Source organism: Conger conger, chromosome 2 (assembly GCF_963514075.1).
Source record: "Conger conger chromosome 2, fConCon1.1, whole genome shotgun sequence".
In the NCBI taxonomy this organism is placed as follows: Eukaryota; Metazoa; Chordata; class Actinopteri; order Anguilliformes; family Congridae; genus Conger; species Conger conger.
The window spans coordinates 10,270,004-10,287,226 of NC_083761.1; the positions used below are offsets into that span (position 1 = coordinate 10,270,004).

The 17,223-nt window shown below is 39.4% G+C and overlaps 1 protein-coding gene across 1 annotated transcript in view; it reads left to right on the forward strand.

The window, feature by feature from the left end:
* sorcs3a (sortilin related VPS10 domain containing receptor 3a) overlaps nucleotides 1-17,223 on the forward strand; it is a 197,485-nt gene that overhangs the window by 151,965 nt on the left and 28,297 nt on the right. Inside the window, exons 8-16 of the mRNA XM_061225390.1 lie at nucleotides 1,270-1,359; nucleotides 2,725-2,904; nucleotides 6,403-6,549; nucleotides 10,742-10,844; nucleotides 11,882-11,958; nucleotides 12,079-12,170; nucleotides 14,191-14,298; nucleotides 14,948-15,065; nucleotides 17,056-17,189. Of these exons, the coding sequence (XP_061081374.1) occupies nucleotides 1,270-1,359; nucleotides 2,725-2,904; nucleotides 6,403-6,549; nucleotides 10,742-10,844; nucleotides 11,882-11,958; nucleotides 12,079-12,170; nucleotides 14,191-14,298; nucleotides 14,948-15,065; nucleotides 17,056-17,189 (1,049 nt within the window). The remainder of the gene's footprint in view (nucleotides 1-1,269; nucleotides 1,360-2,724; nucleotides 2,905-6,402; nucleotides 6,550-10,741; nucleotides 10,845-11,881; nucleotides 11,959-12,078; nucleotides 12,171-14,190; nucleotides 14,299-14,947; nucleotides 15,066-17,055; nucleotides 17,190-17,223) is intronic.

A 17,223-nucleotide genomic window follows, 5' to 3' on the forward strand; every position in this document is an offset into this window, starting at 1 on the left:
GCAATACAACATTCATTTTTTGCTGTTTAATGTCAGTGTTTGCAATGAAAGGCGACTGTGCAAAGGTACTATAGAATGAGCAGCAGCTCATACTCTACTTTTGAGTGAAAAATAGACTTTGGGCACTGGTTTAATAGAAATATTCACATAGAAATGTGTGTTTCTGTAAAATAAACACAATTTATTTTATATTAAACAAGGGAGTGAGATGATACAAAATCTTTCACAAAAACATTAAATAGGACACAAGGCACTTTTAAGAACTGGCCTTCTGATAAAGTGAGTAAGAAAAAAGGTATCACTATCAGCAAACAAACATGTTTTTCACTAAAACCTTCATTTGTTCATGCTCAGTCACTCGCCTTCGGTGTCTTATTTGGAGAGAAGTGAAAGGTGACAGACTTTGCCTAGGTTGGCTTACTCTGAACTCAAAGCTAATGACTGTCAGTCAACTCATATTGTTTACAAATATGTACACACATATGCACGTACACAAGCATGCATATTACCACTCTCACTATCTCTCTCTCAAATTGGCAATTACAAGAGTAAGCTTTGTTTCCCGTTTTAAAACCCTTAAAATCGACATATGCAAGGTATCTGGTCTCACTAACATTAATTCCCATCTCTACAGTATGTTTTGGCATTATACAATATATCCATGTGCATATGCAAAGAAATAAAAAAATAAAAAAGATTATTTTGAACTAAAAACTCATTTTGAGTCTTATTGTCTTTTCCTTTTAACCCCATGGTATCAAAAGCCTGTATCCTGTAAAATCAGACATATTGATTTGAACGGGATTAGTTTTAACCGAGGACATCTTGGCTCACTGAAAAACTGTAGGCTTTCTGGCCCAGGATCAGTACAGGTACTCTCTGTAATTATTACAGGAGCAGATATCCTCTGGTGATAGCAGTCCAGTGTAAATACGTGTGCTGTAGGTGTTGTGTGATTGATTATCATGCAGCTTCTGTCCTGTTCTGCCAAGGGTTTGCAGTAGGGTGTTCTGGGTAAAGCGTATGTGATGTTTCTAAATCCACACCTCATCATGCAGCCCCCTACCCCCTCCCAAAAATATGTAATATAAGCAATATCTGTAACATTGTAGATCTCTTTATTACTGAATGCTGGTATAGGTACAATAAAGGCACACAAAACAACAGGATACTGGACTTTGAGTATTGTTGGAAAATTTTTAAATTTGTACATTTACTGTACAAGACAGGAAATTCAGAATTAATATTTGTTTCTGTTATGTTCTGTAGGTCACTGCAGCAGGAAGGGCCAGTTACTACGTATCCTATCAGAGAGAACCGTTCATGCGTATTAAACTCCCTAAATACTCCCTTCCGAAGGTAAGTACATTTGATGAAAAAAGCTGGAACAGGTTTTGTAATGAACGACAGTAGAATCCCTTCATGTCTCTGGTTTTGCTGCAAGGTAAAATGTGGGTTTAAATGCCCCAGGGAAATCAGCAGATGTTGAAAAAACACTGGCTATGTTTACATGCTCACCATTCCGCCGGTTATTGGGAGTAATTAGTTTATGCCAGTATTTAAATTATTGTGTAGACATGGATATAATGTTAGTAATGTGTTTACGTGATTCTTTCCATAATTGGCCTATGCTCAAATGCTTTACGTGGCAGCATGGCCGTGCTTGTTCTCAACTTGGATCTTCAACCCCCGCTTAAGATGTGCAGGTTCAAAAACCTGAACTAAATCGGCCCAAGACATATACAATTATGACCTTATACCTGGCTTTACATGTCCATTTCAATAATTAGAGTATTGCCACAATCAGGCTTGGAGTATGAACATGTAGACTCACTGAGCACTTTATTAGGAACACATGTACACCTACTTATTCATGCGATTATCTAATCAGCCAATCGTGTGGCAACAGTGCAATGCATAAATTCATGCAGATGCGGGTCAGGAGCTTCAGTTAATGTGCACCATCAGAATGTGGGGAAAAGTGATTTCGACCATGGCATGATTGTTGATGTCAGATAGGGTGCTTTGAGTATTTATGTAACTGCTGATCTCCTGGGCTTTTCACGCACAACAGTCTCTAGAGTTTACTCAGAATGGTGCGAAAAACAAAAAAACATCCACTGAGCAGCAGTTCTGCAGGCAGAAACGCCTTGTTAATGAGAGAGGTCAGAGGAGAAGGGCCAGACTGGTCAAAGCTGACAGGACAGTGACACAAATAACCACATATTATAACAGTGGTATGCAGAAGAACGCCTCTGAACACACAATGCATCAAACCTCTTAAGTGGATTGGCTAAGGCAGCAGAAGACATAACAAATATGTTTAATAAATGCAGTGCTCACTGAGTGTATGTAAATGCACTGTATGTTTGCCATCTTAACCTCCTAAGACCCACACTCTTTTTTGGTATGCATTTTTAATTTCTCTTTGCTATTTGGGCTTATTGGGACCTGATAAGTATAAAAACTAAGCATCATCTTTTGACATGATGTAGTTTTTGAGGTATCCACGTATGTGTACATCGGGCCCCAGTTAAGCAGAATTAAGTATTATGGTTGTACAGCCCAAAATGTAGAGTCCACGCATGTGTACGCCAGGTCTTAGGAGGTTAAGGTCTCTTGCTGGTCAGTAGGGTGTTTATGAAGAGTCAGTTCATTCTGGCTTGTCCACCCGTGTAAGCAATGCTCCCCTGCGGCTCCGGCTAATTAGCATCCCCCTCACAGGACATGCACATCGTCAGTACGGATGAGAACCAGGTCTTCGCTGCTGTGCAGGAGTGGAATCAGAACGACACGTATAACCTCTATATATCAGACCCGCGGGGGATCCACTTCACTCTGGCCCTGGAGAATGTCAAAACCAGTAAGGGACTGGAAGGAAACATCATGATCGACCTGTATGAGGTATGTGTTCATGGCCAGTGTAGCTTCAAAGGCCACATTGTTTACCTCTGAACTGTTATCTTGCTTGTTACAGTCGGTGTCTGTGTTCCTGTGGATTAAAACCTTTTGGGGATTTGAGTCATCTTATGTGGTTATAAGAGCTTGGGAAACACTAACAATGTTATATTACAGGGATATCTTCGAGATATCAATAGGTGGCTACAGAAATGAAAAAAAGCAAAACAAGAAAAGAAACACATTTTCATTAGACCTATATGACATAGTTACCTATCAAAGCACTGTGGTTATTTCATGTGCGAATGGGATATTTTTGAAAAGGCTTTGCTTACTTTTGTTACTGACCATTGGTACCGTATTAACTAATCAAGTAACCAGTTGTTAGCCTGTATGGTACTCTTTGCAATCAAGTAGTGAGGAAATGGTTTTCCAGAGGGACAACAAATAATGGAAAATTCAGTAGCAGCAGCGTATTTTCATTTTTGGTCGTTAAATAATACTGTTTCTATTGATTTAGTGTGATAAGCTGCAGCCTAAGTGTTATAGCCTGCTGTTCTAATGAAGTGGAATAATAAGAGAGAGTACATTTTCCTTCAAGTTTACATTAAAATATTACAGTTTCAATCCTTTTTGCTGTCATGTTTTTCCAAAGAAAACGAGAAATATAAGCTTTCTAATAAGAACTGCATAAAACTGAACACTTCTGGTAAACAATGTAGCATCGCAAAAATAGCATATTCTAACTCAGACATGAATGCATTTTCTGTAAAGCATAAAGAATACCATAATAATATTAATAATAATAATAACCTAACATCATCTTGAAGCATTATATTATATCTTATGAGGCAAATGTGTTAAAAGCTGGATCTAAACATAGCTGTAGTAGTTCAGAGATACACATGAAGAGATTTTTTATTTTTAGTTGCAGATTTCAGGTGAGCTTCTCATGCACTGTGATGGGAGAACTGGGAGCAGATTTATATGGTAATGAAGATATCACTCACGTAGCACCATGGTGAATAATAGCAGAAAAAATATTAATATTATAATTCTAGACAATTTCTGGCGCATGCATATTTTCTTGCCTGGATGACACTGGGGCCCTACCCTCTGACCCACCCTTCAGTTTTCTCAGCAGACAGCTGCTGGTCCAAAACCTCCCTGTCCGACCCCTTCAAGTCCTTGCATAACTCCCCCCCCCCCCCGTCTATAACCTGGCGTAGCCCCCTATAAAATATAGATTGTGCTTCAAAGTTCTCCTCCTCACCTACAGAGCCCTAAATGGCCCTTCCCTATCTGTCTCAGTCACTCCTACACCCTCCCACGCACTCTCCCGTCCACGAATTCTGATCTTCGCATTTCCCCAAATCATATATTCTGCACCATGGGAGACTGAGCCCATCCAGAGCCCATCCTGGCTCCGCCCCCACTCCTTTCTGCAGTTTCCTCCCCCTCCCTGGCAGAAATACTGCAAATATCAGCAACTTATAGTCACCTCAAGAGTCCAATGATCTACAAGTCAGGCAAAATAACATACTCTTTGAAACAGGACACGTCCAGAGTTGGTTCATTACTGAACAGTCAGTTGAACATGCATGTTCTAAAAAAGAGCATGATGACAGATCGTCAAAATCAGTTCTAAGTGGTGAGTGGTGACATATTTGAAAAGTTAACAACTAATGTACATTGTAATTGTAGAATGACTAATTGTTAATACTTCTATACTTGACCCAACACTGGCAATACTTGATAAACCTCACTGATGATCACCATGAAATAGACATTTGTCGTGTTGTGTTAAGGACTGCAGAAGTAGCCAGATAGACTCTGTGATGATAAGTGAAAAGAAAACTGTCTAGTAAACTTCTAATGTCTAGAAACTACAAGGGCAAGGTATTTTATTTTCAATTATTATTATTGATAAGGTAACCTACTCCATATTACCCTCCTCATTAGAAAAAAAGTAATTGAGGCACATGAGCAGCAATTAAAGTTGTTCCCTTAAATTATATAAGGGAAATACTCATTCAATACTTGCATGAGATATGTAGAGAGCCATTGCCAAAACACTTCAGGACAGTTGAAGTATTCTTATCAGGTTCTGTAAATGGATACTGTTAAGCTGTACCACTGCTGTAATTTATTCCAATGTGTTTCTTCTTTAGCGTTTGGTACATTTTTCTATTTGTTCATTCCCATTTCTTGTGAGAATGACTCAAATTGTTATCTGTGTCTTAGCAGAATTTCTTGTGTAAATGTTATGATTGATGATACTTAAAAAGCATTTCCTCATTACTTGCTCTAAGCATTTTCTTGATTAGAGGAAAAAAAGAACAAAACATGATTCATCTAAATTATCTTGCAGCAAGCAATTTATAAATTAACTAACACATTTGAATCCAATCCATATCGCTGAATCAGAAAGTAACGTGATTCAGCTTTCTCGCTCCATACGCCCACAGAGTGAAAACTATTACAGTGCAAAATACACTCAAAGTATGGAACTGCACTGCAGAACTGATGACACGGTTCAACTGAAGTCCCTCTGCATGTCTAAAAAACCCCCAAATTGGTCATTGCCGAAGGGCTAAAAATATCTTTGAATTAGCGAGTGGGGCATGAGATGATTTAGTTAATGCACTGTTCATGATACACTTTCAGCCTCCTGCTAACACTCTCAAACCCCAGGAGGACCGACTCAGCAGCAGATCCATATCTGCAATAGATCACGGACACCTTCGTTAATCGCACATTGGAAATTGTTGCAGGTTGTCTGCAGATAGTAACAGAGCATTGCCTTATCTGTTTGCCTCTGACAAAAAGGTACACGTTTGTCAACTGTGTGTTTCCAATGTGCTCACATTTCCACACATAATTTTGAATTTCATCCATTTCATTCCCAGATGACACCAGTTTCTTTCTGAAAAACAGATTTTTAAAAAATATATATTCTCTCAATATCATTTAATTGACGGCAAAATGTTTTTTTACCAGCATTCATTTACCTGTATATTTACCTTTTTATGCGGGAGATCTTGAATTTGCACTACGTCTGAATTCAGAATTGGTCTGCTCTTGAACTCACTGGAGGGAATTTATTTTACGGGTGATAAATAATTACCATGTTGAATGGCATGTGTGGTCATCTGAGGAGGGTGGCTCATTAACCATGTTGGGTCTGCCCTCAGAATTTCAATGCCACTGTCAAGTGAAGTGCCTATTAGTGCCACTTATTCTCCCAGATCTGGAGAAGTTCTGTGGACATCTGAACACTTTTTTTTAAACAGTCATTTGATATAAACCCACGTTTACTGGTTTTTCCATTTACTTTTTGACTTTAGTGACCTTTCGCTCGATGAATCGTGTGGCTCGTCTGTGTTGCTCCAGAGATGCAATTCTAAGCGTGAAGAAAAAGATTATGAATCCTATTATTAAAGGAATTCCATCTGTAGCTCATTTGTGTGAGTACATGTTTTTAGTCTTTTCCATTTTTCCTAGGTAGCAGGGATTAAAGGAATGTTCATAGCCAACAGAAAGCTTGAGAACCAAGCGAAGACGTACATCACCTACAACAAAGGCAGAGACTGGCGTCTACTACAGGCTCCAGCTGTAGACCTCACTGGCAATGAGATCCACTGCGTTCTGGTAAGCATTATCAGATCTTCACATTGTATATTCACGTGCTGTATTCACATAGCTTTCTTTCAACTTTCTGTTCAAAATTGTGTGTTATTATTCTCACAGTTTGTAAATTGCAAGTAATATTGTACACCTGACAGAAAGTCTCTGATGAAATGTATGCAAATGGACAGGATTAATTAATGTTTTTCCTTAACATTGACTTGATACTAATGATAGTGTCTGTTTTGGCTTCTTGTGCCTTTCAGTCCTCTAGTTGCAGAAGTACTTTGATTTACATACAAGTGCCAGTGCTAATGATGCACTGCAATTTACAAACAAATGAAAAAATATATGAGTCTTTCTGTATGGTGCTAGTACAATGTGGAGTTTCCCATTGGCAGTGCAGCAGTAACTACCATAGTACGCCTTTCCGACCCAGAGAGGTTCTTTTGTGAAACAGCTTATTTCTTTTCCAGCTTACTGATAAAAAGGTTATTAAACATTACAGGCTCCGTTTTCTGTTCTGTGCCATTTTCTCCCGTGACCTGTTCAGCCTGTGGTGACCGATGCCCTTGCTGTTCTGATGGTGGTCTCTCCTCCAGTGATTCGCTGCCTGCCTGTGATGTTCGCACGGAATGCCAGTGCTGAGCAAATTCATTTTATTCTCACTCCGCCATTCGTTTATTTGTGTGTCCTGGCAATTTGCTTATTTCACCCAATGACATGGTGTGATAGAATTCCACACTTGATTAATTTAATCATGTCAAGTGCCTTGTTAATATATATATATATATATATATATATATATATAAACAAAATATTATATAATATGTAATATATGTGTTTGTACACTCTTGCTTGTCCATATTGTGTCTTCTTTTTGATTTCACTGAACTTGCCCTTTTTATTTTGGGTATTAGGTCTCAGGGAGGTGTGCCATTTTGGTTTAATCTTGCTTTTTACAGGATTGCTGCTCTGGTGCTTACAACCTAATTGTGAACAATTAATGTTTGGTTTGCACTGCCTAATTAGGTGATAAACCCAAACAATTTAGTTAATTGATCATATTTTTCACTTATTGTGGGTGTGCTCGAGTTGTAAAAATTAGTGTGACATCTGGTCAAATATGGTGCCGGTTTGCTGGCGACTGGGCCCTAGACCTTTCACATAACCAGCCCCACAACACAATCCCTTCTGACAAGTAGCACCGGTTATGAAGCAGCCATTCTCATTGGGCAGGGAAGGGGGAGGGTTTTGTTACGTGAGTAGAATGAAGACATACTGTGCCCTTCCAGAACTGCAGACACTGTGTAACTCCACACTGGTGGTGAGTTAGGTCCCGGGATTTTCATCATTGTCGAACATCAATGTCAGGCCGCCAATCAATCTCTACAAGTGCCATGTCAGTTAAACACACTTATCACACTCGGACCTGCACTTTGATTGATCTGATGTGCAACACAACTGTGTGGGTTCTGTCAGCTGTGTGTGTAGGTTCTGTCTGCGCAACTGTGTGTGTGGGTTCTGTCTGGGCAGCTGTGTGTGTGTGGGTTCTGTCTGGGCAGCTGTGTGTGTGGGTTCTGTCTGCGCAACTGTGTGTGTGGGTTCTGTCTGGGCAGCTGTGTGTGTGGGTTCTGTCTGGGCAGCTGTGTGTGTGGGTTCTGTCTGGGCAGCTGTGTGTGTGGGTTCTGTCTGGGCAGCTGTGTGTGTGGGTTCTGTCTGCGCAACTGTGTGTGTGGGTTCTGTCTGGGCAGCTGTGTGTGTGGGTTCTGTCTGGGCAGCTGTGTGTGTGTGCTCTGTCTGGGTGGTCACCCTTCATCTCCCGAGGGAATTCGAGCCCATTGCCACCTGGGTGCTGTCTTAATTCAGGTCAGCCTTGCCCCTCGCTCCCTCCTCTGACTTCAGATTTCGAGTGTCAGACATGAGTCCCACACCATGCTCTGCTAAGTCAGATGTAAGGTGTCAGGTGTCTGTTGTGTCCAATTCTAGATTTTGTATATTTTGTTGTTCTGTGGTTAAGGTACATGACTGGGACCCGCAAGGTCGGTGGCTCTAATCCCGGTGTAGCCACAATAAGATCCGCACAGCCGCTGGGCCCTTGAGCACGGCCCTTAACCCTCCAGGGGGGGATTGTCTCCTGCTTAGTCTAATCAACTGTACGTCGCTCTCGAGAAGAGCGTCTGCCAAATGCCATGCATGTAATGTTATGTAATTTTTCCTTCGCTTGATTCTGATTACATGCCTTTCCATTGTCAGGCACTGTTTTTCTTAACGCAAAAAAACATATTAATAACATAAGTACTAATTGCTTTGGTTGGTGCATAGTTACATCTGTGTCTGCCTCAGTCGTTCTGGTTCATTTTCTTCTGTTAGTTATGTAAAAATAATAATAGTTCATTAATGATTTTGAATCATAGTATGCATTCAAGCAAATGATGCACCGCAATGTGGGAAACAATTATGCCTTTCATAGTTTTTTTTTCTCTCTGAAATAACAGATGTTCATACATAAATGGCTTTGTTTCTGGAATAACTTTGCTTACTTCCTCAGAGAAAAGGCTCTTGCATTACATTTTTAATATGATACAAATGTAATTGATAATATGCATAATACCGTAATACCTTGTGAAAAGCTGTTTTGGAGACATAGATTTAGGCCCATTCCAGAGTCTCACTCCCTGCTCTGTCTTCTCACTCTCTTCTGTGGTACCTTGGCCTAATGGTAGGGTGGAAACAGTGGAGTTGCTGGTTTGAGCCCCTGGTTGGCATATAGGGATGACCTGCATCCGGAGCGATTGTTGGGTCCCTAAAACGCAAAAATAACCCTGCAGTTTGGCCCTTGTGCAAGGCCCTTCACCTCAAAACTGCTCCAGGGAGAACACCTTCTCGATGATTCTCCCATGATTAAATTAAGGGTTAAAAAAAGTTACAGAATGCATATGATGAGGTACAGTATGTGGGGTTGAAATGGCTCGAATGTTAACACAGTACATTCATATTACACCATTACTGCCATTACTGACACAGAAATCTAGTACGAAGTTAAATCCAGTTGCCCTTGGTGTCCCTAGCAAAGTCATGCTATCAGTTGAAGAGATGAAGGGGGACGTTTGGTTTTTCTGCTCTCTGAACAGATATAATTGACTTTTGAGGTGTTCGGTAGCCTGGGAGAATTGGCATGATGCTTTCATATCAAGCCAACCACCTCCTTGTTCTAATGACTGATAATAGCAATTAAAACTCTGGTAGTACTAATCCATGTATATATCCACAGACATTGGCGGATTGTTGCAAAATAAAATAAAATACCAAAACGATAGATCATGAAACTTTGCATTTCTCCTTGTATCAGTTATAATCCACTAAACCATGCATTTCTCTCTGTATCTCCCTTTTCAATTATTCAGTGCAATGTACAAGTTGCTATATTGACTTTTAGGAAATGATACCAAATTACTAAAGGAAATCATCGAAAGGGGAATGAGAAAAGAGTCAGAATGAGGGAGGATAAATAGAGCGATGAAGTGTGTGTGTGCGTGTGTCCGTGTGTGTGTGCATGTGTGCGCGTGCTTGTGTGTGTGCATGTGCGTGTGTGTGTGTAATATATGACACAGGGAGTCGAGATGCCATTGAATTTGCATCAGCATGTTGAAATGGATCCCTTGGTTCACTGATGTGTCAAATGAACACATCAGTGTTTATGCTGTTTTATCAGTGTTTATGTCATCATTATTTAGTCATTATGAAGCAGATATATATGTCATCGCTGTAGTAGTTGCAAAATGCCACTTCATTTAGTGATAACATGTGAGATAATATCCAGTTATAGTATGAGTGATTGCTTAGTGTTGGCTGTGTAATCTATAAAATAGCATTCTACTGAAGTGATGCCATATGTTATTTTAACGGGGTGGGTTTGGGTTCGTTGGTCATTTCTCACAAGCCACAGTTTCTGAAATTCTCCGAAGTCTGAGCATATCCATAAATCGTGATCTTAATCTCTTAATCTTTTTCCCCTATGCAGTTAGTGGAATGTATTACACTGACACTTGGTTGTCATTGGCTTATGACCATCATTGGTTAAATTATTCACAGTATCATATGATGTTGAACGTTTTTTTTGTTTGGTGGTGTGTAATTGGTTTGACCAGCCTCAACTGAAACCCATGTCCTCTGTCTTGACAGCCATTTTGTCCTGTGCCCTCTGTCTCGACAGCCATTTTGTTCCCTGCATCTTCACCTGCACATGCCCGAGAACCCGTACACTTCCGGAAGCATGGCCAGCAGGAGCTCCGCTCCCGGGATCATCGTTGCCACCGGTGAGCGCATACTCTTCAGCCTGCCGTTCAGTAGCATTTCATTCTGGGCTGGGTTTCACGGACATGGATTAAGCCTAGTTCTTGAATAAATTCGATTTTGAATGGAGGATGGATTCTCCATACAAAGCTCAATTTAGTGTAGGACTAAGCTTAATCTGTGAATGTGAAACTGTCCTAAATGTAGTATATTTACTGTATAATCAAACCAGAACAAACCAGCTAAGTGATTCCTCTGCTCAACAGGCATGACGGTAAGTACTTAATGGTTTGTTCTAAGCAGAGCATAATTTGAATATGTGTCTATTCATATACAGTAAAATACATTTCATTTGTATGTATTTATTTGCAACATTTATGAAGTAAGTGACCAAATTCCAATTCACATTCTCTATATCCTTGTTCAAATTTGGACATAATATTTGACACGTGCATAAAATGTGAAGAAGACACAGGTCATTTTAAGTAACTTTGACACACTAATAACAATAATGTGTTGGTTCTTGGTTTTCTTCACAAGATGGCAAAGTAAGTGGTAATCAATATTATCTCAGCAAACTATGATTAAAATAATACTTCAATTTGTTGGTCACAAATAATGACAAATTGAAGACTCAGTTCAATATGATTTGAAAGATTTTTAAGGTTTAGATTTATTGGATTCCAGACAGTTTGCTTCTTCTCATGGTACTATTAGTGGCCATGAGCAAAAAGAAACTGTCAAAACATTTTCTGACACAAGGGGAAATGAAACTATTCATCTCAGAGAGTAGATTTCTCTGCTGCAGTTTGATACAAATATAGCATCTATACCAATTGTTGTATATATTAATAATTTCTGGCTGGAGTTGTATTTTGGCATAATGACACGCTGTATGTCTTCCATGTATGGGATATTGAACCGGTTTCAAGGGTAAAAAAAGACAGTGTTCTGTGAGATTTTTTGTTGAATAAAAAAAACATTTGATTTCATAAAGGTTACAAAGATAGCTAGTTTTCAAGACCTGACATACGATTTCATGAGTGAATTGTTTCCCTAGGTAACATTGGATCAGAGCTTTCATTCAGTAATATTGGAATGTACATATCTTCAGATGCTGGGAATAACTGGAGACAGGTAAGATTGAACAGGTTGACAGGTGATTGATATAACAACACCATGCCATGCGTATTTTAATTATTTTTAATTGGGCATACTGTACAGTGATATAACTATGTATTCTTGGGGGGTTTCCAGATTTTTGAGGAAGAGCACAGTATATGGTTTCTGGATAAAGGAGGGGCCCTGGTTGCAGTCAAACAAGCAACTGTACCAGTTAGGAATATCTGGTATGTATAAAAATCTTATTGGATTCATTGAAAACAAAGGTGCTTATTTTGTGAATGTTGTCTTAACTGTTTCTGCAAAGCCCTTGGGGCTGTAGCCTACTGTCCAACTGTGGAATCATTTAAATTCAATATAAAACTCAATTTCATCTTATTTCTTATTTCTTATTCTTATTTGCTTTTGTGCGTGTGCCTTGGTTGTTTGTGGTCACTATATTTTTGTTTAAAGCTGAAATGCAGGTACCTCTTTATATTTTCTGACTGAAACTACCTTGAAGAGAACTGCCTCATGAGATAACTGTGTCAAGGCCTGTGTATATTTTGATAATAATTCAGCTTTTTTACCCAATGCCTCAGTTCTGCCTTTGAAGATCAATCAAGTGCATATTTCAATACTTTTTTTCTTCAGGTGTGAATAAAATGCTATTTTATTCATTCAAAATATTATATTTAGAATTTTATATTCTGCTTATGTTTATTCAAAGGACAAACAAGTATAACAAGATGTGCTACATGTCAAAGTAATGACTACCTGATGAATTACTGTACTGATTATTCTGAGAGACACAGAATAATTACCATTAAAATGTGGTGGCCAAATTTCAGAAAATACAGATGTAGTAGGGAAGTCCGATAACAAACTCAAAATACAAAAGCTAGGGTTCATGTCCCCACCTACCTCTCTTGAACGCTGAAAAAAAAACCACATTTCTGTTCTGAATTAAACCCTGAACACTCTGTGACAGCATGAGTTAACACCTCATTTCTGACCACAATATTAATACACGCAATTGTGTTACTTCCACAGGGGAGAAAATTGCATTTTTTGAATCCTGAGCCTTAACAAATGTCTGCCTGTAAGCGTAAAAAGCTTAGTCTTCTCTGCAGTTCAGTTCTAGCTGGCTGAATCTAAATCTCTTCTGCTTCTAGAAGAATTTGAAATGTAAGGCCAAGAACTTGCGGAGTGTGGTGTTGTGTTTTTCTTCCCACTTTATGTTTGGAGTTTCTGCCCATGGCTGAACTTGCTCTCCGAGTGCACGTCCACAGGAGACAACCTTCCCCTCAACATCAAACACGTTTCAGCCCTATATCCTCCTGCAATGGATGCACGTCAAAGCTGTTAATTTTGCCAGATTTGTCAATGCACTTTCGGCAGATGAAGGCAAATTTAAGTTCGAAGCAACAAGCGAGCTGTTGCTTCTCTGTCGTCTTAATCTTGTCCCAGAACGACTTTCAACGTTCTCTCTACTGAAGTAGCGTTGATAAGCTGACGACACATAATGGTGGGAATTTGCAATGAAAGGTTGGAAATATTTGTTTCTGTGGTTTATGCAGGTACATTAATGATATTTTGTTTTTATTTTCCCAAAAAGGTATCTTTATCTCACAGGTCTTGAGGCATAGATTTTGACAGTGACACCTATGCTTATCACTTTTTCTCTACTGTAGCTCTTGTACTACTTGCTTATCACATGAAATGCAGTCTTGCATGTTGTTTTGGGTAGGAGCATCTGCCAACTGACTACATTGTAAATTGTAATTGTAAATGTGTGTTTTTATTCATTGTCGACAAGCCCGTGCACATAGCATCATCCCTTTTGAGGCACACAACTCATAGGAGTTGATTTCACAATTTTACAGTGCCACTTTCCACCTCCACTGAAAGAGGCTTGACATACGTATCTGTATTTGTGCTTTGGTAGCAAAAAGCGGCAGGTTTCTTTCAGCAGAGCTGAAACTCATTTTATGCAATCGGATAGTCCTTCATGTACTACTATACTGAAATAATTCACAATCACCAGCCACTGAATTCCTTTGTCCCTCTTGCCTTCTGTATGTGCTCTCTCTCTCTCTCTCTCTCTCTCTCTCTCTCTCTCTCTCTCTCTCTCTCTCTCTCTCTCTCTCTCTCTCTCTCTCTCTCTCTCTCTCTCTCTCTCTCTCTCTCTCTCTCTCTCTCTCTCTCTCTCTCTCTCTCTCTCTCTCTCTCTCTGACAGCAAATGTGATTTCTTGTGTTGCAAACAGGGTAAGCTTTGATGAAGGAAGACAGTGGAGTAGGCACAGTGTCTCTTTAGTGCCTCTGTACGTGGATGGAGTCCTCATAGAGCCTGGCATAGAGAATCAGATAATGACGTAAGTCAACGTTCTTCACTAAAATGGAGTCACATAATTGTTGTCTGGGGGGGGCTGTTTGCTTGGGGGCATGAGTTCAGAACAAAAACATCACAGCTTCCGCACTGAATCCTGCAATTTTCACATATCTAGTATCTGGCCTAGCTAGATAGCTGTAGCAGGGTCTTCTCCCGAATGACTTACACAGCCGAGATTCCTTCACAGACAATCCATTTATATCCATTTATACTGCCGTATATGTACTGGAGCAATTCAGGTTAAGTACCTCACTGAAGGGTACAATAATGTCCCACCTGGGAATCAAACCAGCAACCTCCCAATTGCAAGCCCAGTGTGCTTAACCCGTATGCTACACTGACACATATACAAGCCCAGGAAAAGACTTGTGTGGGCTTCCTGATACTGACCAACTGTTTGGTTGGGCTGTAGAAATGATTATTAAATGCCCAGAGGACTTTGACTATAATGCATGGAGGTCCTTTTGTGATTGGTTGAGTTGTATTGCAATTAAGTTAATAATAAAATTACCTTTATTGTGTTATAATAAATTAACTTTCCTTTTAGGACCTTTAATGAGCAACCCATTAAAATTTGAATTTTTGATTAAGCCTGTAACTGTTCATTATGTCATGTAAATGAATTATTACAGATTTTTTGGACACTTCAGTCACCGTTCTGAATGGCAGCTGATAAAAATAGACTACAGGTCCATTTTCACCAGGAGATGCACAGAGGGAGACTATCAGACCTGGCACCTCCATAATCAGGTGAGACTAAAATAGGGTATAAATAATAAATGCATGAAATATGAAATGCTTATTATTATTATAGAACTCTGACATTTGTGCCTTTGTCCATTCTGACCTATCAGATAATATGTTCTTCGGACTTAATGAAATTACACATTCATATTGAATTGAATTTGCAATGGTAAGTCAGAATGTTTGAACTCAACCTGTGGATATTGTAGGTCTGAATCTCGTGGAAGGAAAATTCCTGATTCAGTGTACCATGATATTAGAAGTTATCTCACAAAAATATATGAAATTATGTATTTCAGTTTTCTTTTTTTAGCATTAGACCATGAAGCGAAATAAAATGAATAAATATCCAGTTCTGAATTTCAGTGGGTATTTCTTGTTTGGTATACGCCATGAAGCTCTTAAGGGGCTCCTGAATGGTGATGGTGAATGCGTTGGGCCTTATATTCATGAGTTTGAGCCAGCTCTATGTGATTACCTGGCTGTGCCCAGCAGTCTACAGCTGTGGGGTATGTATTTAAAGCAGTCAGGGTTTCCTGCCTTCGCGTAATATCGCAATTCCTCTCTGCCATGGCAGGGGGCCGCAGGGTACCAGCGGTGGTCACTGGGACACTCTTCTGATTGGTGGTTACTCCCTTGTAATGCTGTTGAGCGGCTCAAAAGCCACAGTTGTTGATTCTGGGTCTGGGAGAAAAGAAATTGGTCGGTCTCCAAGCTAAAAGCACCCTCTGTGAAACATGACTATGTTTTAGGCGTAGGAATTGAAAATAATTTTTGAATGCATAAATTGGTTGGTTCAACGCAGTCATAGTCGCTGTGAAACTAACAACCAATTTATTAAAATGGGTTATGTAAAACTGATGTGAATGCCCTCACTCTAAAGTAATGCTCTATTGTTGAAGCTAAGGTCACACGCATTTCAGAACACAATGTACGGCCCATTATAACATCTAGTCATTAGACCCACATGTCATCCTCGGTTTAAAAGAAAAGTTGAACAGGAGCTTGCAAAGAAGTTATTCTTTATAGATCATTTAAAAGCTGTAGAACTTGTTATGGCACTTCTGAATCATATTTAATTTTCTTTAAAATATCTGCATATAATGTAGAAGAATTTGATGAGTGACTTCTGTTACTTAATTAATAACTTAATGCATAGCTGACAGAAATGCAGGAATGTCACCTTCCCAAAGTTCCAATCCGTAGCAGACTGTAAATTATCTGATAGCTTTGTATTGTGTTATTTTTTCGTTTTTATTGTTTGTAGCTTGTCCAGCATAATTATTGCCATTTATGCTAAATCGTTATCCTTAATATACAGAATGCAGGATTTTTTATCCGAAAAGTCAAAAGTCAGTTTTATACGGAGCCCCTAAAGGGACATTGCAAGAAAAAAAAAGAAAAGTAAAGTACCCACTCATGCACATGGTAACGCCTGCGCATGAGAAAGTTAACTTGTGCGCATGACTTTCTAATAGTAGTTAAAAAAAATATATGGTCATATTTGGTCATTTTTTTGGACTGCACCAAGCAGAACAGGTTTTGCTTTATTCCATATGTAATACTGATATTCAGTGTAAAACAGGCCCAATAACGCCTATCACCAGACTGTGTTTTATTTATTTGGATCTAAATGGTAGATGGGGTTAGGTGTAATTTTTTGGGGGTAGGTGTCTTGCTCAGGGACACTTCGACACAGCCCAGGCGGGTGATCGAACTGTCGACCCTCCAATTGCCAGACAACTGCTCTTACCGCCTGAGGCAATATGTCCTGCGCCATTACACTTGCTGTGGATTTAACACCACTAGCACACATTTCCTTTTTGAAAAGACAAATGTGGTTTATCTGTCTGTCAGCTTGTCTATTCATCCATCTCTTATATCAAATGCATCGAGCAGTCTGTAATCAAGAATCAAATGATTATATTTTCCTTTCTTTTTTAAACGTGTTGCATTAAATATGTATTGCTTCTTCCACACTGTTGTGCTTTCATAGGGTGAGCCTTGTGTAATGGGAGAGAAGCAGATCTACATGAAACGGAGGCCAGGGAACCGTTGCATGCTGGGACGTGACTATGCCAGAATTCTATCCGCGGAGCCATGTATCTGCAAAGCCTCTGATTTTGAATGGTACGTTTAATTATTTCTCATTTTCTATGGTGGA